The sequence below is a fragment of the Kogia breviceps genome, chromosome 13, assembly GCF_026419965.1.
Source record: "Kogia breviceps isolate mKogBre1 chromosome 13, mKogBre1 haplotype 1, whole genome shotgun sequence".
Classification (NCBI taxonomy): domain Eukaryota; kingdom Metazoa; phylum Chordata; class Mammalia; order Artiodactyla; family Physeteridae; genus Kogia; species Kogia breviceps.
Genome location: NC_081322.1, coordinates 40,360,166 through 40,383,410, shown reverse-complemented (window position 1 = coordinate 40,383,410; position 23,245 = coordinate 40,360,166). Strand labels below are relative to the sequence as shown.

Sequence of the window (23,245 nt, the reverse complement as noted above, 5' to 3'; positions counted from 1 at the left end):
AGAAAAACCAGATGTTATCCCACTGCGCTAACAGTTAAAACTATCCATCAGGGGCTTCCCTGGTGGCGCAGTGGTTGGGAGTCCTCCTGCCGATGCAGGGGACACGGGTTCGTGCCCCGGTCCGGGAGGATCCCACGTGCCGCGGAGCGGCTGGGCCCGTGGGCCATGGCCGCTGGGCCTGCGCGTCCGGAGCCTGTGCTCCACAACGGGAGAGGCCACAACAGTGAGAGGCCCGCGTACCACAAAACAAACAAACAAAAAACTATCCATCAATTTAAAGCCTTTGATGTGATTAGAAAACCAAGACGTGGGAAAATCTGCATCTTAAAAATGAGAATAGTAATTTTTGATAAAAACATTCACTTGTTAAGTCATTATGTTAAAATCAGTTGGGAAGATGGTAGCTTTCACTAACACCTTAAGTTAGCTTTCCTAATTTGACACATGGTACTTCACTTAATTCAGTACTGACTGCCCACAAATTAACTTGAAGCATTCCCTGATTTTATGAGACTATCAGAATAAACCGCTCCCTCCTCCCAAAGAACATCTACTAAAAGATGCCTACAATCGGATGCCAGGGAATTCCCCTGGCAGTCCAATGGTTAGGATTCCACGCTTTCACTGCCGAGGGCCTGGGTTCAATCGCTGGTTGGGGAACTAAGATCCAGCAAGCCATGCATGCAGTGCGGCCAAAATATATTGGATGCTAAACTTCACCTTGGCAACAAACATGAAGGTTGAATGTGGTAAAGCCTAACATATGGCCCAGATCACCTAGACTTTCAGCCTGATAAAAAGGATCTTTCTTGGAAAGGAAGGGGACTAAACAGGACTGATTTAGATAATTCAGTTCAGCAGAGGACATGCATCTATTCAAACAGAAGGCTGTAAGCTTATCTGTATTGGACAGGGTTGTAGATAGAAGGCCTGATCGAGGTCACTAATTTCAAGAAACAGTATACTAGCTCACCTAGGAAGCTATCTATCAGGAGCTTAAGAGCCCAAGTGTGCTAAAGCAAGCATGCTCACACCCATGTCAGCTGGAAGACAACTTTAAAAGAATCAAGCCCACATTTCCAAGGCACACTCTGGGTTTCTCAGGGCTACACAAATGATGCACCCCAAATAAATGATCATTGTTCTTTTTTTTTAATTAATTAATTTTTATTGGAGTATAGATGCTTTACAATGTTGTGTTAGTTTCTGCTATACAGCAAAGTGAATCAGCTATATGTATACATATATCCCCTCTTTTTTGGATTTCCTTCCCATTTAGGTCACCACAGAACATTGAGTACAATTCCCTGTGCTATACAGCAGGTTCTCATTAGTTAGCTATTTTATACATAGTAGTATATATATCTGATCATTGTTCTTTTAAAGAAATTCAGGAGAATGCTTGGACTCAGAGTTTCATTTTTTTACTTTTTAAAAAAAATGACCTTGCTTAAAATGTAGTCTATGGGCCACTGTTTATTTACATGATAGGTATATTCATATATGGCAAATTGATGCTGTTAATGGGACTATTCTGACAAATAACTAGTGAATAATGGTATATCCCTTCTCATCCTACCGCCTGGTGACAGAAGAAGAAAAACAAAAAGTATGAAGGATGCGAAGCAGCCGCATGGCACAGGGAGATCAGCTCAGTGCTTTGTGACCACCTAGAGGGGTGGGATAGGGAGGGTCCGAGGGAGGGAGACGCAAGAGGGAAGAGATATGGGAACATATGTATATGCATAACTGATTCACTGTGTTGTAAAGCAGAAACTAACACACCATTGTAAAGCACTTATACTCCAATAAAGATGTTAAACAAAACAAACAAACAAAAAACAAGTCCTTGATTTGGAAATGAAGGCTGCCACGAAGCCCCAGAACAGCTATCACATAAGGTAAAAATTCTAGAAGAAATATACAGCAAAATGGAGTTTTTAATTAGGCAGAATTTGTTTTTTTAACATCTTTATTGGAGTATAACTGCTTTACAATGGCATGTTAGTTTCTGCTTTATAACAAAGCGAATCAGCTATACGTATACATATATGCCCATAGGTAGAATTTTTTTAAGGAATTTACCAACAAGAAGTTCTAATGGAGAGATCTAGAGAAAGTGTTTTTACTTTATGAAACCCTTACAGCATTAGAAGAAAAACTATGAGTTTTTTTTAAAATATTAAGTAAACTAAAAATGAAAATAAAAAAGAGAAAGGACAGGAAGGTGAGCAGGAGGCTTTAAACATCACTCAGACAAGCTTAATGTGAAATATGGAACCGAAGCAATTATCTAGATAATTTATGATGAAAGAACTATCATTTTTGAAATTAATTATTAGGACACTTTAGGGAAAAAGGCAGTTTTGAGATATGAATTATGCGAATCAACGGCTTAACTCTCCACTTGATCTTTTTAATGCAGTACCAATATTCAAGGAGACATCTAACAAGTTGTACTGGATATAATTTTATGCCCTGCTTCAACTTCAGGCCTATACCTAGAGTTGTGCCTTTAAAAGTCCACAGAGGCCAAGGCCGCCTTCTTCACAGCTGCCTCTGGCCCCGTCACCCTCCCCCACACCCTGGCTGTATTCAGCTATCAGGCAGAGCCATTCTGCCTGCTCCACGTTTATCACGGGGTTTCAGTCTATCTTCTGGACACTCTCCAGACACTACTCACCTATCTTTACTGTGAAACTGAGAGTTCTAAAATTTTTTCCAACACACACACGGGATTAGTGTTCTGCAAGCCATATTTTATCTCAGGGGGAATGGGTGCTACATTCCTATGGCCAATTAAAAGCATCATTTTAGGTCCTACTCATACATATTTTACCTTGAAGACAAAAGCAGTAAGCTCCTTAATAAGATAAACACTTTAACCTGGCCAGCCACTTGCATTATGCAACATTTTCTGTTTCTTAGTACCTGCTTTTAAACCTGTTAGTGACTGCATTGCAAAGGGTCAACCACCTCACAAAATATGCTTAATACCTTTAATTATGAGATCTGATTCAGCAACCACACTTCCGCCAGAAACTTCTTATAAATGTTGGTGTTTTTTTCCCCCTGAAATCCGTTTTTCTTGGTGGTATTATCTCTGTCCATCTACCTACCCAAAGCCTACAGAAACAGAGATATTCTGTTCTACCAAGGCAGAAATTTCTCAGAGACAAAAGCCCAACCCAAAGGATTTCCACACACCATGTATCACTCTATTAGTTCTCAATACTAATACACTATGTATCTGACCCACAGTAAACCATGGTTACACAAGGCAGTGTCCAAACAGAAACGAGAATCCCCAAATCAAACTCTCCCACTAAAAGCCCAGGCACTGTCTGGATTCTTAAAATTAGTAGCTCATGCAAAATCAGAGGCAGGAGCCTAAATCATGGGTCTCTGTCCACTCCCCCAACAACACAGAGACGGGTTAGTTACCCTGAGTCAGCCACAGTTCGGAAGATAAACATTCAAGACAGTATTCTGAAAGATTAATAATGGGATTGATGGCAATATATATAAAGAATGTGGAACACAGTAGCATCTTACAAAATGGGAACTATTTAATTTTACTGCTGTCTCACCCCTAACAAGAGACCCACCCGCACTCAGGAGGCAGCAGAACATACTAGAAAAGGCAAAAGTTCAAAGAAATCTGGGTTTGAATCCCAAGCAATTTACTTAAACCTCTCTGAACCATTTTCTTGCCTTTAAATTGGGATTTATATTTAAATGCCTATCATGTAGAATCAATATTAAATGTAAAAAACCTAGCTGAGTAATTGGCACATAGTAAGTGTTCAATAAATCACAGTTACTACTACTATTATTATTATAACTAGGCTTCAGAATATCTTGTGTCAACTCCTCTTTTTATTGTAAAAACAAAACCGTGCTTCCAGTTGACTTATAACCCTGGCTCCCTTTCCCAAAAAATCATTTTGAAATATAAGAATAAACAGATGCAATTCTGATTCTTAAATACTTCTGAATAATTCAGCCCAAACACCTACGAGGTACCTAGAAAATACCTGCTGCTACTTGGATGAGGACAACCACTCTATGTTCTATGCTCCATTGGAATTGTTGGGTTTTGTGGACATAAATGTATACAGAGGGGATGGAAGCCTGAAGGCTCAAGTGTGTTGAGACTCTGAAAGGCCTTGAACCAAGCATAGGAGGAGCTGAGGGGACTCCAGAGGGATTCTGGATTAGCCTTACTGCCACCATGGATGGCAGTGAAACCGATGGGGCTCCATCTTCTCAAGCCTGACTGGGACAGGGAAGAGAGAATTCTTCAAAACTCACTCTCCTTTCACTGAGGACCCAGGCTGCTCCCTGCCCTTAAAGACTGACAGCCCTAGACCAAATCGCTCAGCCAGACCTTCATGGCCTTAGAGTAAACCTCAAGTCCACACTCCACAAGCACAGCCATTCCACTAGCTTCACGCAAGAGGCCCCAAAGTAGAAATTGAGTAAGGAGAGTGGGAGGGTTAGGGAAGGAGCCCAGAATAGGGAGGGACGAGTTGTAGCAGTTCTCACTGGGAAATTAGGAGAATTCATGCCTCTCTTCTGTGCCTCAAAGCAGGATGAAGAAAGAAGAAATTTAAATTGCCAGAAAGTAGCCTATCAATGATTAACATTTTAATCTCAACGAAACCTTTTTTTTTTGGGGGGGGGCCAAAATATGTGAAGGGGCTCAAAAGATACAAATTTCCAGTTATAAAATAAGTAAGTCCTGGGGATGTAACATACAACATGGTGACTGTAGTTAATATTTGTATATCTGAAAGTTGCTAAGATAGTAAATCTTAAAAGTTTTCATTACAAGAAAAAAAATGTTCACTAGACTTATGCTGATGATCATTTTGCAACACATATAAATACCAAATCATAATGTTGTACACCTGACACTAATAATATTGTATGTCAGTTATATCTCAATTTAAAAAAATAAAATAAAACCTTTTTATTCTTCTATCTACAACCCTTCCTGTCTCTCTCTTCCACCCCTGTGCTTCTGTGTTTGTTTCCTAGAGCTACCATAACAAATTACCACAAACTTAGGGACTTCACACAACAAAAACTTATTCTCTCACAGTGCTGGAGGTTAGAAGTGCAAAATCAAGGCATGGGCAGCACCATATGCTCCCTCTGAAGGCTCCAGGGGAGGATCCTTCCTGGCCGCTGCCTAGCTTCTGGTGTCTCCCAGCAGTCTGATGCTCCCTGGCTTGTAACTGCATTGCTCCAACCTCTGCCTCAGCCTTCATGCAGCCTTCTCTGCATCTACCCATGTCCTCTCCTCTCCTCTCCTCATAAGGATACATACAAGTCATTGGATTTAGGGCCCACACTAATCCAATATGACCTCATCTTAATTTAACTAACTACCCCCAGAAAAGACCCTATTTCCAAACAAGGGTACATTCTGAGGTTCCAGATGGACATGAATTTGGGGGGGATACTATTCAACCCAGTACAGCTGCCAAATGAAAATAAACCACCACCACCAAAATATGGGGCAAAGTGGAGGGAGATGACAAATTACAGCTTCACAGAACTACAGAACTTGAGATGATAAAAATGTCAAAGTTATCATCTCCAGTGGATCCATAACTACTAAATCTGAATTGGGAATAATGTAGCTCTTGCCTTTCTCTCACCCACAGGAAAATGAAATCTTGGAAAATATCAAAAGTCTCAATCAAAAGAGAACTAAAACACAGAACCATCCACTGACCCAGACACTTGACATACTGTGAAGTTTGGTATCAGGTATAAATGAACATTCACATATATTATCAAGAGTGGAGTAGCAAAAAGATGTAAGCCAGGGGAAGACATTTTTCAGTTAAAAACGCTTTCATTTAACTATTTGGGGATGAGAATTGGACCATGGGTCTTAGAAGACCAAAGTTTCCTCTTAAAAACATTACCTTGGGTTTCTAAACACTCCCTCCTCCAAATTATCCTTTTCTAACAATAACATAAGCCTACACGAAAGCACTTTAGAGTTCTTTTTGTTTGTTTGTTTGTTTCTTTGCGGTATGCGGGCCTCTCACTGTTGTGGCCTCTCCCGTTGCAGAGCACAGGCTCCGGACGTGCAGGCTCAGCGGCCATGGCTCACGGGCCCAGCCGCTCCGTGGCATGTGGCATCTTCCCGGACTGGGGCACGAACCCATGTCCCCTGCATCGGCAGGCGGACTCTCAACCACTGCGCCACCAGGGAAGCCCTTTTTTGTTGTTTTTAACCAAGGTATTATTTTAGCTATGTGGGGAAAAAAAACGAGATCAGTTTAAAGACTTGGGTACTCCCTCTACTGGCTCTAAATTTAAAGAAAATTCTCAAAGGTTTCAGGAGCCAAGTTATTAATTTCACTAGACCTCCAAAACACAAGGAAAAATATGATGTGGATTCTCCCACACATACACACGCAAAAGTCTTCGAAGAAATAAATAAGAAATTACAAAACACATACTGAAAACTGCCAAAGGCATCTGTTGGGTTTATTACAGGTTCACTCCAGAGGAAAGCTAACGCATTCGCTTATCTGCATGTGGCAGGGGCCACTTCCGACCTTGGCTTTACCCCACAAGCATGCCACAGCTTTCCTTGCTCTAAGCTCACCTCTCCACTGCAAGCCAGAGATGCATCTGGACACCCAGGCATGGTGAGCCCCCAGAGATAACCTGGCTTCTTCACCACAGACAATTATATAAGTAGCAAATTAGTGCAGGTACCACAGGCCAACAGAGAACTTAGTCCACTTCACTTTGTAATGTTATCCCATAGCAGGGACTAACACACTCCAGAGAAAAACCCTCAAGATTAAAACCACAAAAAAAGGTCCAAGTGAAAATGCACACTCTTGGGTGAAAAAAAAAAAAGCCCAGCTTGAAACATACTCTAATTATACATTTGTGTTTCACCAGGAAGGAGTGATACATCACAATACTCTACGGATGCTTGCTATTATACTTCTTTTTCCAACTGGGGAAACTGCAATACTGAGAAATGAAAGTTGTTCAGTCAAGAATAAAATGGTTAGGTGCTGAGCCTATCTGGGCAGTGATGCAATCAGAATTGGAATCTTCTATGATAATCACTATCTGAACCACCTATTCAGAAAACTACTTCGGAAGAGCTGCAGACTAGCCCTGGAAAGGTCCAGCTCAGACTGCTCGCTATCTCTTCTTCCTTCATATGTGACTCTATTTTCCAATCCATAAATAAAAAACTTCAAGTACATCTAGGATTTATACCCCCAAATGCAGAACATTATGGACAACTTAGTTTTTACACCACAGCTCTGCTCCTGTAGTGGGTTAAGTATGTACGTTTTAGGCTGAACAATGCCATGGTGACTCTTTCTAGACAGTCATATTGATGCTGCATAAAGTGGGGTCCACACACAGAGGGAAGACTTGATTTCAACCTTCTCTTAAGGAAAAGCCATCCCAAGATCAGGTTTCCCTCAGTTTCTGTGATGGGTAGTGACTGGCACTGATGAAGTTTTCAAGGACCTCTACACTAGAACTGCAGAAATAAGACACTACAAGAAACGCCTTAGATAGCAGAGCATCATTTCATAATTACACTACATCATATCGACACCAATGCTACAAGGTCTGGGCCACCTTCATAGCTACAAGTATCCAAAAGATTCTACACATGATGTCACCCCACTCCTGACTCACGTCATTCCCTTTCAGTGTCACTGTCCCAGAACAAGGCTAATAAGCTCATGGGCTGAGGACGTAATGATACCAAGAGCAGATCCCAGCATCAGAAATGCTTTTGTCTGTTAGACACCTTCCTTGCTTTCAAGGCTTTTACACTGCAGTTGAGAATATACAGGAGTCATAGAAAAATGGCAAAAGGAACAGACAGGAGTCAGAGGGTGGGCAAGGTAGGGTGGGGTTGAGAGAGTAGGTTTTTCCAGCAAGGTGAGTGGAGAGTGCTGATGCAGAATGCAAAAAGAGAAACACAGCTACTGTCCTGCCAGCCAGCCTAGAGGATGGGGGAGGGGAAGCAGAGGAGAGAAAATGAAGTAAGAGTTTGCAGAAATGGAGATGACTCGAACAGCTGTGAAACCACAATGGTTAGTAACAAATATTACAGAATACTAGTGCCCTGGGTTCAGTTCACACAGACACTCTTAACTCCACCCCTGCTAGTTGTGGGTCTCTGAGGTAGTCCCTCATATGCTCCTGGCCTGTTTCCTCACTTGCAAAATGAAGTAGTTAGATGACTTTTAAGACTTCGTTTAGTTCTGAATTTGAGGCAAGAAGCAATACAGATGATTCGACTGCATCAAGGCTCCACATCCACTCCGACAGGCCGGTCCTATAGCCCACGGTCCTACAGCCCCGCGAGACAGAATTGGGGACCCCAGATTAGTCCAGGGCCACAGGCATGCTCTAATCCGGGTGGGCCTGGGAAGGCCCCAGCTTCTCCCAAACAGACCCAAACTGCAGAAGCCATGTGACAGCAGCCTTGCATCTCCAAAGCAAGCTGAAGATGATCTGCAGAGAGCTAAAAGCCAGCTCCAAGCCAGAGCTCAACTTCGACTTTTCCGTTTGCTGGTAACTTCTCTGCAGAGACCTGAAGCACTAAGGAAAGTAGAAGTACAGAGGGGAAAAAAGGCAAAGAGAAGGGACAAGTTTACAGAGCACCGATTTGCATGTTTATATTCTGTCTTCCCCCAGGAGAACACAAACTCCTATGAACTGGAACCTTATCTGCCTTGTGCTACCACTACATCCCTGGGCCCAGCAGAACGCCCTGGAAACTGTATGCCGTTGATACATACATACTTGCTGAATGAATCAAATGGCATGAAATGCAAACGGGTAAAAAGGTTTTCTTTCCAATCTTTTACTCACTTACTGTACGCCAGCTGTATCATCCACTGATACTAACCCACCTACATATGTGTCATCCCCAGTTCCTTCTATAGCAGCAAAAAGCCAAAGTGGTCTTCAGGGCTCCTCTATTTGTGATACAGGAAACGGTGAGGAGAAAAATGAGGAGTCAAAAATAGGAGCAAGTCTGTTCCTCACAGACAAGATGAATGAGCATGAAAACAAAACAAATTCCATATTCTCTCCAGCCCAGGGAATCTGGAATCTGATCAGCTATGGGTAATTTGGGTACCTCCCCAGAAGGCACTGGCCTAGAAAGTCTTATCTTTGCATTTTTATAAAGATCTTTGGATGAATGGAGTCTGCTAAACTTTTCGCAAACCAAGTAAATGATTTTTTAGTGGGACAAGGCTTCTTCATTAATTTTCCAAATAAAAATACCTTGCAGGTTTTAAGTAAGCATCACGAGTATTAAAAAGTTTAACTACAAGATGTTCTTCTATGGTGTCATTCTCTTAAAATAGAACCCTCCTAAAAACTCCTAAAAATAAGTCTGCATAGTTTCATTTCATTTTCGAAGAAGGAGATAAACATATCAAAACAAACAGCTTCTTTTTAAAAGAGTCTCTCTGCTACACAGGGCTCACCGATCAAAGTCTAAAAGGGCCAATTTCTTCACCTCACAGGTCGATGACACAGCTTTGAAAAAGAAAAAAGCAGTCCCCCTGGTGTACTGCTGCTGTAGAAAGAGGAAGTATGTTAGTTGAGAATCACTGACGAAGACAGTACTGCCAAAGGAAATTACGAAACAGCATTTTAGCAACAGGGGCCAAGCTGAAGACAGATCCCTCATACATGGCATGACCGTAACTGGCCCTTTACTCCAAAAGGTGACTTCTGTCAAAATTAGAGGCCAATATGGAATTATTATGAGTTTGTCATTTTGAAATTGTTAAAAATATTTTTAAACATCAAAGTTGCAGTTAAAGTAACATTTTAAACACAGTATGTTGAAAAGGAACTGGGTGCATTCATCTAAAAAGCTAAACAGTGAGGACATGAGCAAGCTTTATGTGGTGGGTCAGCCCTCATCTTTCAACCTTGGGAAGAATTGGTGAGAGGACACATTCTCACATGAAGGAAGACTCGGTCTCTTGAAGAATCATCCTCTGCAGCAGCAGAAGTCCTCACACAGTATCTTACATTTATGAAATTGTAGGAACCACCACAGAAATTCATGGCTGCCTAACGTGACTGTGCCCTGTTCCATGGGAACCACAGATGTGTGGACGTGTGTAGGAGAATCAGTAATAAATGGGCCTTACCAGGTAAACTCTGGAGTCCTAGAGGTCTGCCTGAGACAGGACGAAACAGACAACTCACCAGCTCAATTACAGGTGTGATCCAAGTAAGCTGAATCTGAATTAAAGGACATGTAACCTTTTCCCCTCTTAACCACATCTGATTATTCATTTCTACTTTCATGCCCGAGGTAAGGGAACCTGCAAGATAGCCATCACCTTTCTCCCTGGCACAGTCTGCATCTGACAAACTTCAGTTAACCAAGAGCTTCCTCCTTTTGTTAAAATGCTCTCTTTTTTGCCTCCTTCGTCACTTCACAGTTCCTAAGTACCCATCCTGACAGGCACCAGACAGCTTTAAAAACACTGTGCACTCACTCAGCCTCCATCAATAATCATCCATCTTCCGATGCTGAAACAATAACCAACATTTTTTAGATTGAGAAGCAAATATGCTTTTCAGGAAAACAACTTCTACTTACCTAAGACTACTCAGTATTTAATAAATAACCTTGAAAAAGGATCAATTTAAAGAGAAAAACAGTGTGAAAAAGATCTCTAGAACCACGGCTACTAACTATCTCTGTACTAACTAGCTGTGTGACCTTAGAAAAGTCATTAACTTGAAGAATCAGGTTCTTCACCTATAAAATAAGGGGGTTGAAGGAGATCTGCAAACCTCATCCTGGCTGTACATTAAAATCACCTGAGAAACTTCAAAATAAAACTAAAACAACCCCACCAACCAATGCCCACACATCAGCCCAGTTAAATCAGGTTCCCTGGGCACTTGTATTTTTTTTAAAGCTCTCAGGTAATTCTAACATGCAACCAGTATTTTGAGCCACTGGTCTCAATTCTGATCTCTAAGGCCTCTTTTGTAATTCAGTCTACGATGTTAGAGTGATAATTCTGGTTACAAGATCTCATAATACAATAGCCCAAAAAGCTACAAAAGAAGTAAGGCCTAGACCCTGCATATTATGCCTATGTGCACACATGTCTAGGAGAGGTTAACCTGAATTCTAGACATTTTTTAAAGTTAAAAACCTGCATGCATTAACTCAGAATGAAAGTAGTGTGGTTTAAATGCACATGCATGCTTCCAAAATGACTAATCATGATAGAAATCAACTCCTGAAACTCAGATGCATGGAAATGGGTCACTGTTAGCCCCTGACCTCTCCCTTGTCCCTCTTCTTCCACCCCCCACTAAACCACAAGCACAAAAAAGCTTGGCTATTAGTCATAATCGGAATGTGAAACCAGCAGCCCCAGTTTCAAAGGGCATTCTCTATCATCAAAGATTTGGAAGTTCCTGCATGGCTGCATCTTTCGATAAAGGTCATCTTACAAAAATTCTTCAACTAAATTATATCCCTATAGTCTTCAAGGATTAGTTTTTGTGTGATACTTAGAAACAGAACTGGTGTAAAATTTTCAAGTAAAAATATTCATAGAATATGTGCCCTGTATTAAACATATTAGGGCTGGGCAGTTTCAATTCACGATATTTCTTAAGATTTTAGTTAAAGAAAGATGAGATAACAGAGAAGGAAAAAAGAAACCATGAGACCAAAAATAGTTAGGACATAAAACCACAAAGTTTATGACTAGGGCCAAAATCTCTATTGCAAATCCTGCAAGCTACATGAAAACATAATTAATCCAGTCTCAACTCATGGCTACTTTTGGTAATACCACTTTCTCACATAAATCTTAAATTCAGATACTATAAAAAATCCAAATACTATAAACTGGTATTATCTTTAACTATAAACACGATGCAAGAAACATTATTGTGGAGTTTAAATTACTTTCATAATCTTAAAAATAATAAGAAAGGTAAAAACCCTTCCTATGTTAACTTTTTAACCAACTTAAAGCTAACTTTTAACTAATAGATTTTCTGCCAAATTCAAAATATGTAGGACTAAATTTCAAGTGTGAGAAATTTGGAAAATATCCCACCACCCACCAAAACCCATCTTCTTAGATCCCATAAATTCACCACTTCCTAATACTGAACCTTGAGATTAACCCTTACTATCTATCCACTTGGAAACTCAATTTTTAAGGGTATCACATAAGCACTGTTTTGAAACGGAACTCTCATCTGTTTCATAAATATCTCTCATATCACACAACTCATATTCCTTTGCAAAGCAATAAAATTAAATCAAATGTAAGATTCATAATATCAGCATTTGTTCAAGGATGAGATAGATCTGTGGAATAATATCAAAGCACACGTTTTGCTTTTAAAGTATCTAAACAGGCCCTTCCCAATACTAGCCATAAAAAAATTTTTAAGGCACTTTGCAAGATGTTTTAAAGCATATTAAAAGTCAATAACACAATTCTTTAGCTTTTTCATACACTGACTCTTCTACAGTGTTTCAGTTCTCCGCCTAAGGTCAAATTATTCTTATTTTACACACCCACTAGAATCCAGGAAGTACAGGGTTCCCCAAAGACAACGAAGGAAAGAACAGAAGGAGAAAGCAACTACCTCTTTAATTAAAAAAAAAAAAAAAAAGCTAACTTGTTAATAGAAGCAACTGACAAACGATATGTATCTCCAACTGCACAAGGCACAGGGCTCTCTTTTGCCTGGTACACAATCATATCTTAGGAGATGGGACCAGGAGGATGAGGTGCAAGAGCAAAGCAGCTGGGTATCAGCAGCCCAGCAGGGGCACAGGAGTTAATCTCTTTGGATGCCCAACTGCAGGAAGTCATTACATCATAGGCCTTTCCACACCTCTCTCCCTACCACGTGTCCAGTGCCCCAAGAGGCAGAAAAGGAGCAGTAGAGAGCCTCTCTTCGGGTTCACTTATAATAATAGGTAGAAGCCATTACAGCCCAGCCCTGCCAGCAAACCTCCCTCCCAAAGGCTTAGGTGAAGCGCCAGGCCCCGGTCCTCCACACCTGGACCCCCTGCCTCAGACAGGGCCAGAGCCCAGGCCTCAGCCGGGAAGCAGCAGGTGCGGCTAGTCCCTGTCGAGGTGGCAGGGCTGGCCCGTTCCAGGTCCCAAATCATCTCAGAGGCTACTCCGAGGCAGGTTTGCTGTTGAGACATCTCTGAGGAATAATGGTGTCAATACAGGCAAGGAAAGAGAACCGGCCAGGAAAAGGTTTACAACCACTGCTTTTTGTCATGGGATCGATGTGCCTGTGGGAATTAACACCCACAAGCCCGAAACTTGGACACAAGGGTTCTCATACAGCTAGTCACAACACACCATGCTCCTGCAACCTACTGGAAACCACACATCCAACCTCACCTCTGGGCATCGACTCCCAAACACGTCCCCTCACTCCACCCGCAGCGGCCTCGCGTGCATCCACTACCGGGAAATAGACTCCAAAGTTGGCCAAGGACCTACCTCCTCTGCGATGACCGAGGAATCCGGCAAATGCACTCCTGTTCGTCTGTCCTTCCCTCTTCGGCGTCCCTCGCGCCCTCTCCTCACCTGGCCATGCCCAGAGGCTTCCCCAGGAGCCTCCTCTCCCCCTCCCGCCGCCTGCGCGGCCATCCCCGGGTTCCCCTTCTCCGGGTTCACACAGAACCCCCAAAGCCTCACACCGGAGGCTCTCCCTGCCAACCCCTCTCCCCGGCGCCCGTAGGCGCGCTCCGACGAATCGAAGGCGCATCTCACAATGCGCAGGAGGCCCGGCGGGTCTGGCCGCCCGCCCCAGGTGGGTACGCACCTTCCAGCCAGCAGAGCTGTTGCTGTCGCCCTTATCCTTGAAGTAGGGCACGCAGCGCACCATCCACTCGTAGATCTGGGACAGAGTGAGCCGTTTGTCCGGGGAGCTCTCGATGGCGCGAGTGATCAGGTCGGCGTATGACAGGTTCCCCCAGGCGTTCCGCCGCGACGAGCATTTCCTTGGCTGCCCGGAGCCCCCAGCCGCCCCCGGCTGCGGCGGTGGCAGTGTCTGCTGAGGCTGCAGCGGCGTCTGCGTCCCCCCGCTCAGCGCGCCCGCCGCGGGGGCTGGCCCGGACCCGGGGTCCTGCCCTCCCGGAGCTAGCAGCCGAGCCGAGTCCTCCAGGAGCAGCCCAGAGCCCAGCGGGCCGCCCGCGCCGCCGCCGATCGCCATGGCCGAGCCGGCCCTACCGCCGCCGTCCTCGTCGTCTTCATCGTCCTCCTCCTCGGGGATCATGGAGTCAGCGGCCGCCTCCCCCGAGGGCTTGGCCGGGCTCCCCTGGAGCTCCGGCCTCTGCAGGGGCCACGTACAGGAGCGCGGCCGGCTTTGGGGCTCGAACTCCGGGTCCAGCTCCACTTCGAGCGGAGAGAGCGGGGACGGGGAGGCCGGCGCCTCTGCCATCTTCGCCGCCCGCCCGCCCGCGGCTCGGGCTCTCGCGCTCTCCTCTCGCGCCGGGGCGGGGTGCGGCGGGGGAGGGACGGGGGCGCCGCGAAGGCTCGGGCTCCCGGGCGCCGCCGTCGCCGCTACTGCCGCCGCCTGGGGAAGCACAAGAGAAGAGAGAAGCAGAGTTGGTTATCCCGGGTTGGAGCCCAGTCCTCGGCGAGTCCTCGCCCGCCGCGGCGGCCGCCGCCGCGGCCACCGCTTCCCGATCGCACCGCGCCCGCCTTCCAGGAGCAGGCAGACCTAGAGACGTGCGTCCCGCGGACCTGGCGCAGCAGACACGGCCCCCCTACCAGACCGCTGGGGAGACTGGAGCGAATGGACGGGCTCTCACGGGGCACTCCCCACTGCCCCCGCCGCCACCGCGGAAGCTGCAGGTCTCTCCTGGGCTAGGTGGCGGGGCGGGGAAGAAGGGGGAGGGGCGGGGAAGAAGGGGGAGGGGCGCGGGCCGCGCCTTTAAAGCGGGCAGCAGCCGGAGCTGGCGCAGCCCAGCCGTGGTCGGAGCCCGAGTCTGGGCGGGCGTGCGTTTGTTTATGTTTCGCTCCGGCCCGCTCAAGTGCTTCCCGCGGCGACGCCGCCAAAGTCTGTGGCGTCTTCGGCTCTTCTCCCAGTCCCTGGCCCTGGCCCTGCCGCCTCCGCGTCCCCCTGCCACCCCCACCTCCTAGCGGAGGGCCCAAGCCCGGGGAAGGCGCGGGCAGCTCCCTTCTCCCCTCTTCGCCCGCGGGCTAAGAGGGTGAACGTGGGTCCGAGAGCAAACGGGCCCTTGTCACTTCCAGAAAAAAGGAAAGAGGGAAGAAGGGGAGCAAGCAGCTTGGCAGGTATTCGCAAAGGGTCGAGCCGAGCAGCAACGGCCACTTTGGGGGTTTGTGTGGTTTATTTTCCCGCGGGCGTCGTGTACTCCACCCCCTTCCCTGTAAAGAGCGAGATGAGGAGGCAAGTCGGAACGTCAATCTTCCAACAGGTCTGGAAGCACCAAGTCTCCCGGGCCGCCAGAAAACGCGGACCAGCACGTTCATCACCTCCTTGCTCCCGCTGCTGCCATCTTGACAGTTTCCCCCCTTCACTCATGTCCTTTAAAAACACTAGCGGGAGAGAAGAGCGGCGCGCACACCGAGTCACGGGGAGGGAAAAGGGAAGCGCCTGGCCCAGCTCAGAAGCAGATCCGGAGTCACCGAGAAGGCGGCCGACCCGCTGCACAGCTCCGGCGCCTACCTGGATTCCTTCCCTTCAGGAACGAGGGGGGAGGACTCACAATCCCGCGCGGGGCCGGGGCAGGACGAGGAGGAGGCGCGCAACCTCGGCCAAGAAGAGGCGCTCCGGCCGCCGCCGCAGCCCGCCTGAAGAACCGCCTGTCAGCCTGCGCGCTGCTGCCTTCCACATTCCTCCTCCTCCCTTCCACGAGCAGGGCGGCCGCGGCAGCAGCACAAAGTTATAGACACACGCAGGGTGCCTCAACCTAAGCTGACGGCGGGCGGGTCCCCGCCCAGGGGGAGGGCTGGGCGGCGGGCCCGGGTGTGCTGGTGTGCGTGTGTGTGCGCGCGTGTGTGTGTGCGCGCGCGCCTGCGCGACCCAGCCCCGCGGAGTCGCGGGCTTGGGTGTGAGGCCGCGCGACGGGGGCCGGGACTCCGCAGGCTCCAGCAGCGGTCCCCGCCGGGCTCCTCCTCTCTCCCGCGAGCCTCAACGACAACAAAGCGCGGCGCTGGCCCAGGAGAAGAGGGAGGGGGGCCCGCAGAGCCCCAAACCCTCCACCAGCGCAGTCGCGTGGCCTCCCTGACTCGGAGCAGGGCGCCTGGCACCGGGGGGTCCCCAGCTAGCGCGTCCCTCCGCCAGGCTCTGCGCCCGCCCCGGTGTCCGGTTCCCCATTAGAACCCGACACCAGGTAACACCCGAGATAAGATGCTGACCGCAGATGGCAAGGGTTACCTCAGCGTGAAAATACTGGCAAGCGAAGATGTTGGTGCCCTCAGGACTTCGATAAACCGATGCCCTCAGATTTGATCAGGCACCAAGAGGTTTGCACTAATCTAGGACGCTTGACCGCAATCGTGTTTCACTTTTCGTGAATTTCACGGCAAACGAGGGGAGAAGTGTAACTCGGGAGAAAAGCAGATTATTCCACATTCCTTAATGCAAGAACCAATTTTGAACAACTGTGAATGGGAAATAATGAGTCTAATTTTTAAATGACGGCAAAACACCTAATTGTGCATTTTTTACTTTTTAAAAGAAAGATACTCCTTTAGGTTTAGAAAAATATCTTCACAAGTCCTTATCCTACGATCAGTACCCAAAGTCGTTCATTTGTGCACTTAAGAATGCAATACATGCGACACGCACACCAAAATTTTATCCGCTTGGGTTTATAAATATCTTTCCCCGCCCCCACCCTCAAAATCCTTCCAAGTCACTAGAAATATCTTGGACTCCCAGCGGACTCTGCAACAACCCCGTACACAAAAAAGTCCAACCCAGCGTAGCCAGGAATCCGCCCACCCGGCGGACTCCAGGTTCCGGGCTTTGCGCAGAACCCGTCACTCAAGTGACGCGCGGCCCCGCCCCTGCACCAAGCTAGTTCGACGCGTACAAACAGATGATGTCATTGTATCCACAAGCGCGTGACCCGGGATCTCTGCGCCGCGTCGCCATTCGCTGCGCCGCTAACTCGTCAAGCCGCGCCGCTTACTCGTCAAGCCACGCCGCGCGCTGACTGGCCGCGGCCACCCGTCACCAGGCCCCAGACTCCCCTCTCCGCCCCCCGCCTCCGCCCCCCAACAAATAATAAACAATCGAGTAAAATTCGAAGGCAGGAAGGAGGAGAGGATAGAGAGAGGGCGAACCAGAAGCCAATCCTCCGCGCGCTGATGGGAGGGGAGTTAAAAGGAGAGGGACGTGAGAGGACCGGGGAGGGAAGGAGCAGACCTGAGACGATGTGTCCAGCCGCGGTGAGGTGGCATCAGGGGAGGAAAGTTGGAGAGCATTCTGCGGGGCACGCCTGGTAATACGGGGGGCGCTAGGGCCCGGCAGCGGCTGGTCTCGGGGCTCCTGGGCGGCGCGCGGCCCGCCGAAGGGGCGGAGACTGGGCCGCGCTAGCGCATCTCGGGCGGAGCCGGCAGACACGTGCGGGAGGAGGGCGGGCGCGCGCGCGCGCGGGCGCGCTTCACAGGCTCGCCCTGGGTGCGCGGCACCAGCAGTAGCGCGCGCTTGTTTACCAGCGCACGTGGGTGTTATTTTTAAACGGAATGTTGTGCTGGCAGCTCAGTGGAGTGGCGGGCGCATGGGGCCGCCCGCGCCGGCTGGGGGACGCGGCGGGGCACGCGCCACGGCCTCTACTAGCAAAGCTCAGGGGCCAACAAGGCTGTCCCCACTGCGGGCATCTTGTGCAGCCGGCCGCTCCGGCTGGGAGCCTGATTGCGAGTTTCGCGCGCTGTCCAAGCCCCTACCGAGGCAAGTGTTCTCGCCGCGGAACGCTGCCTTTTGTAAGCTCGGCCTCGGCTCCCTCATTCACATCCCGGGAACAAAGCCACCTCTTTCTTTTCGCCCTGGAGGCCGCGCCAGGCCGGGCTCCTTGGGCCACCCGTTCCGGAGTAGATTTCACACGTTCACACACTCACTGGCACAAAATACCGTCCACGAGGTGGATTCTCATCACCCTTCGTGGTTTGTGTCCTTGCTCCCTTGCTCCGAATGTCCCCGATCCATCTGTGCCCGTCTCTTGGGCACACATCTCTGCCCACGTACAACTGCGCTTCTACTTCGGGTTGTCTGCGGAGGGGGAGGTCTGGGGTAGAGGTCTCTGACTGCTTCCTGGGCTTGACCCCTCTGCGTGCGGCCCCTCTCCTCTCGTTGTGTGCCTTCCCCGCTGAGAAGCCCAGAGTTTGCATTTCGTTTATAAGCTGGCAGTGTGGAAGATGATGTACGATCACAGCTTTCAGCTTCAAGTGCCCGAGGCTGGGTAGAATTTATTACCCTGAGTCTGATTTTCTGCTTTGCACGAAGAACCAGGAGGCCACATTACCCAGGGCTTTGCACTGTTGTAGAGCATAAAATCCAAAGAACTTTCAGTTGCTTCTTTTTAATATTTTAACACACTGTAAAAGAATCACCCTTTTTCTTCTCTAAATCTAAGCAATCCTTTGTCATTAAGACATAGAAAGAATGTGTTTACACTGGCCAGGCTCTCAGCCATTATATTTTCACTATAAACATGTTGAGTGTCCATTCACAGAATGCATATCCCAAGGGCATTCTTTAAAAAATGAAAGAGTTAAAAGATTCAGTAGATTAATTGAGCTCATTGTGACCCTCTTGGTGATTAACAGGGGTAGGGACATAATAAAGCTCTTTCCCTCAAAAAGCTTTACAGTCTTAGGGGGATGAAACGTTTAAAAGTTCAGTATTTCAAGAGCTTAAACGCAGTACAAGACAAATACAAGAGGTCATACATACAATGTTGGGTAATTTTTAATGAGTTGAGGATCAAAACTTCAAATGGCAGTGACTATAAACATTCAGTCTGGTAAATGTGAATCTTACCCAAAGAATTAACACTTGTAATGTGTCCCTATAGGCAAGGCTTTGAAAACTCAGAGTGATTGTTCCCTTTTAGCCTGAAATTGCTTTGACCTTTGCTTTCTTCTTGAAGGCTTCCTTGGTCCTTCATTTCTTCACCCAAGTGTTTAGTATAGGAAAGCTGAATAAGTTATGGTTGTTGATTAGGAAAGAGTGCCAACATTACCTTTGCAGTAGAATTTTTATCAAAATTTTCCCTAGTTATCATACCGTGTTTATTTCTACAATGATTTAAGGTGGTAACTGTCCACTCCATTTTGTAAATTCAATCACTGGAGGAACAAACATTTAAAAAAAAAGTTTACCTGAATAAGCTAAGTAATTTGCTAAAACTGTTATCCTTATAAAACAGGAAGAGACATTAGATACCTCTCTCTCCACTATGTGAGGACACAGTGAGAAGGTGGCTATCTGCAAGCCAGGAAAAGAGCTCTCACCAGAAACCAAATCCTATTGGAAACTTGATCTTGGACTTCCCAGCCTCCGGAACATGAAATTATTTCTTTGATCAGAAGCAGTACCATGTTAGAGCACTGGAATCACAGCTAAATGCTGAACAATCATTGACAGGAAGACACTGGAACTCACCAAAAAAAGATACCCAACATCCAAAGACAAAGGAGAAGCTGCAGTGAGACAGTAGGAGGGGCACAATCACAGTAAAATCAAATCCCATAACTGCTGGGTGGGTGACTCACAAACTGGAGAACACTTACAGCACAGAAATCCACCCACTGGAGTGAAGATTCTGAGCCCCACGTCAGACTTCCCAACCTGGGGTCTGGCAACAGGAGGAGGAATTCCCAGAAAATCAGACATTGAAGGCTAGCGGGATTTGATTGCAGGACTTTGACAGGACTGGGGGAAAAAGAGACTCCACTCTTGGAGTGCACACACAAAGTAGTGTGCTCATCAGGACCCAGGGGAAAGGAGCAGTGACCCTGTAGGAGACTGAAGCAGGCCTACCTGCTAGTGTTGGAGGGTCTCCTGCAGTGGTGGGTGGTGGCTGTGGCTCACCGAAGGGACAACAACACTGGCAGCAGAAGTTCTGGGAAGTACCCCTTGGTGTGAGTCCTCCTGGAGTCTGCCATTAGCCCCACCAAAGAGCCTGTAGCCTCCAGTGCTGGGTTGCCTCAGGCCAAACAACAAACTGGAGGGAACTCAGCCCCACCCATCAGCAGGCAAACATTAAAGTTTTACTGAGCTCTGCCCACCAGAGCAACACCCAGCTCTACCCACCACCAGTCCCTCCCATCCAGAAGCTTGCACAAGCCTCTTAGAGAGCCTCATCCACCAGAGGGCAGACAGCAGAAAAAGAAAAACTGCAATCCTGCAGCCTGTGGAACGAAACCCACATTCACAGAAAGACAAAATGAAAAGGCAGAGGACTATGCACCAGGTGAAGGAACAAGCTAAAACTCCAGAAAAACAACTAAATTTAGTGGAGATAGGCAACCTTCCAGAAAAAGAATTCAGAATAATGATAGTGAAGGTGATCCAGGACCTCAGAAAAGCAATGGAGGCAGAGTTCTAGAAGATGCAAGAAATCTTTAACAAAGACCTAGGGACTTCCCTGGTGGTGCAGTAGTTAAGAATCCGCCTGCCAGACTCTACTACAAAGCTACAGTAATCAAGACAGTATGGTACTGGCACAAAAACAGAAATATACATCAATGGAACAGGATAGAAAGCCCAGAGATAAACCCACGCACCTATGGTCACCTTATGTTTGATAAAGGAGGCAAGAATATACAGTAGAGAAAAGACAGCCTCTTCAATAAGTGGTGCTGGGACAACTGGACAGCTACATGTAAAAGTATGAAATCAGAACACTCCCTAACACCATACACAAAAATAAACTCAAAATGGGTTAAAGACCTAAATGTAAGGCCAGACACTATCAAACTCTTAGAGGAAAACATAGGCAGAACACTCTATGACATACATCACACCAAGATCCTTTTTGACCCACCTCCTGGAGAAATGGAAATAAAAACAAATGGGACCTAATGAAACTTAAAAGCTTTTGCACAGCAAAGGATACCATAAACAAGACCAAAAGACAACCCTCAGGATGGGAGAAAATAGTTGCAAATGAAGCAACTGACAAAGGATTAATCTCCAAAATTTATAAGCAACTCATGCAGCTCAGTAACAAAAAAACAAACAACCCAATCCAAAAATGGGCAGAAGACCTAAATAGACATTTCTCCAAAGAAGATACACAGATTGCCAACAAACACATGAAAGAATGCTCAACATCATTAATCCTTAGAGAAATGTAAATCAAAACTACAATGAGATATCATCTCACACTGGTCAGAATGGCCATCATCAAAAAATCTAGAAACAATAAATGCTGGAGAGGGTGTGGAGAAAAGGGAACACTCTTGCACTGCTGGTGGGAATGTAAATTGATACAGCCACTATGGAGAACAGTATGGAGGTTCCTTAAAAAACTACAAATAGAACTACCATACGACCCAGCAATCCCACTACCGGGCATATACCCTGAGAAAACCATAATTCAAAAAGAGTCATGTACCAAAATGTTCACTGCAGCTCTATTTACAATAGCCAGGACATAGAAGCAACCTAAGTGTCCATCAACAGATGAATGGATAAAGAAATTGTGGCACATACATACAATGGAATATTACTCAGCCATAAAAAGAAATGAAACTGAGTTATTTGTAAGGAGGTGGATAGACCTGGAGTCTGTCATACAGAGTGAAGTAAGTCAGAAGGAGAATAACAAATACCGTATGCTAACACATATATATGGAATCTAAGAAAAAAAATGTCATGAAGAGATTAGTGATAGGACGGGAATAAAACACAGACCTACTAGAGCATGGACTTGAGGATATGGGGAGGGGGAAGGGTAAGATGTGACGAAGTGAGAGAGTGGCACGGACATATATACACTACCAAATGTAAATTAGATAGCTAGTGGGAAGCTGCCGCATAGCACAGGGAGATCACCTCTGTGCTTTGTGACCACCTAGAGGGATGGGATAGGGAGTGTGGGAGGGAGGGAGACACAAGAGGGAAGAGACATGGGAACATATGTATATGTATAACTGATTCACTTTGTTGTAAAGCAGAAACTAACACACCATTGTAAAGCAATTATACTCCAATAAAGATGTTAAAAAAAAAAAAAAAGAATCCACCTGCCAATGCAGGGGACACGGGTTCGAGCCTTGGTCCAAGAAGATCTCATATGTCACAGAGCAACTAAGCCCATGTGCCATAACTACAGAGCCCGCACACCACAATTACTGAAGCCCTTGTACCTAGAGCCTGTGCTCCGCAACAACAGAAGGCACCGCAATGAGAAGCCCACACACCTCAATGAAGAGTAGCCTCCGCTCGTCACAACTAGGCAAAGCCAGTGCACAGCAATGAAGACCCAACACAGCCAAAAATAAATAAATAAATGGACTCCTTTAAAAAAAAAAAAAAAAAGACCTAGAAGAATTAAAGAACAAACAGAGATAAACCATACAATAACTGAAATGAAAACTATACTAGAAGGAATCAATACCAGAATAACTGAGGCAGAAGAACGGATAAGTGACCTGGAAGACAGAATGGTGGAATTCACTGCCGTGGAACAGAACAAAGAAAAAAGAATGAAAAGAAATGAAGACAGCTTAAGAGACGTCTGGGACAACATTAAATGCACCAACATTTGCATTATAGGGGTCCCACAAGGAGAAGAGAGAGAGAAAGGACCCGAGGAAAATATTTGAAGAGATTATAGTCGAAAACTTCCCTAACATGGGAAAGGAATTAGCCACCCAAGTCCAGGAAGCGCAGAGAGTCGCAGGAAGGATAAACCCAAGGAGAAACAGGCTGAGACACATAGTAATCAAACTGACAAAAATTCAAGACAAAGAAAAATTATTAAAAGCAACAAGGGAAAAATGACAAATAACATACAAGAGAACTCCCATAAGGTTAACAGATGATTTCTCAGCAGAAATTCTACAAGCCACAAGGGAGTGCCGTGATATATTTAAAATGATGAAAGGGAAGAACCTACAACCAAGATTACTCTATCCAGCAAGGATCTCATTCAGATGCAATGGAGAAATTAAAACCTTTACAGACAAGCAAAAGCTAA

The 23,245-nt window shown here is 46.4% G+C and overlaps 1 protein-coding gene and 1 long non-coding RNA gene across 2 annotated transcripts in view; one reads left to right on the top strand and one right to left on the bottom strand.

The window, feature by feature from the left end:
- Nucleotides 1-17,615, bottom strand: part of FOXO3 (forkhead box O3) — a 121,010-nt gene extending 103,395 nt beyond the window's left edge. Inside the window, 2 exon segments of the mRNA XM_067011567.1 lie at nt 13,888-14,640; nt 17,464-17,615. Coding sequence (XP_066867668.1) covers nt 13,888-14,505 — 618 coding nt within the window. The 5' untranslated portion in view covers nt 14,506-14,640; nt 17,464-17,615.
- Nucleotides 15,023-16,741, top strand: LOC136792450 (uncharacterized). Its single transcript, XR_010836243.1, has 2 exons — nt 15,023-15,362; nt 15,506-16,741. It is a non-coding gene; the product is annotated as an uncharacterized lncRNA (long non-coding RNA).
- Nucleotides 17,616-23,245: the final 5,630 nt, after the last annotated feature.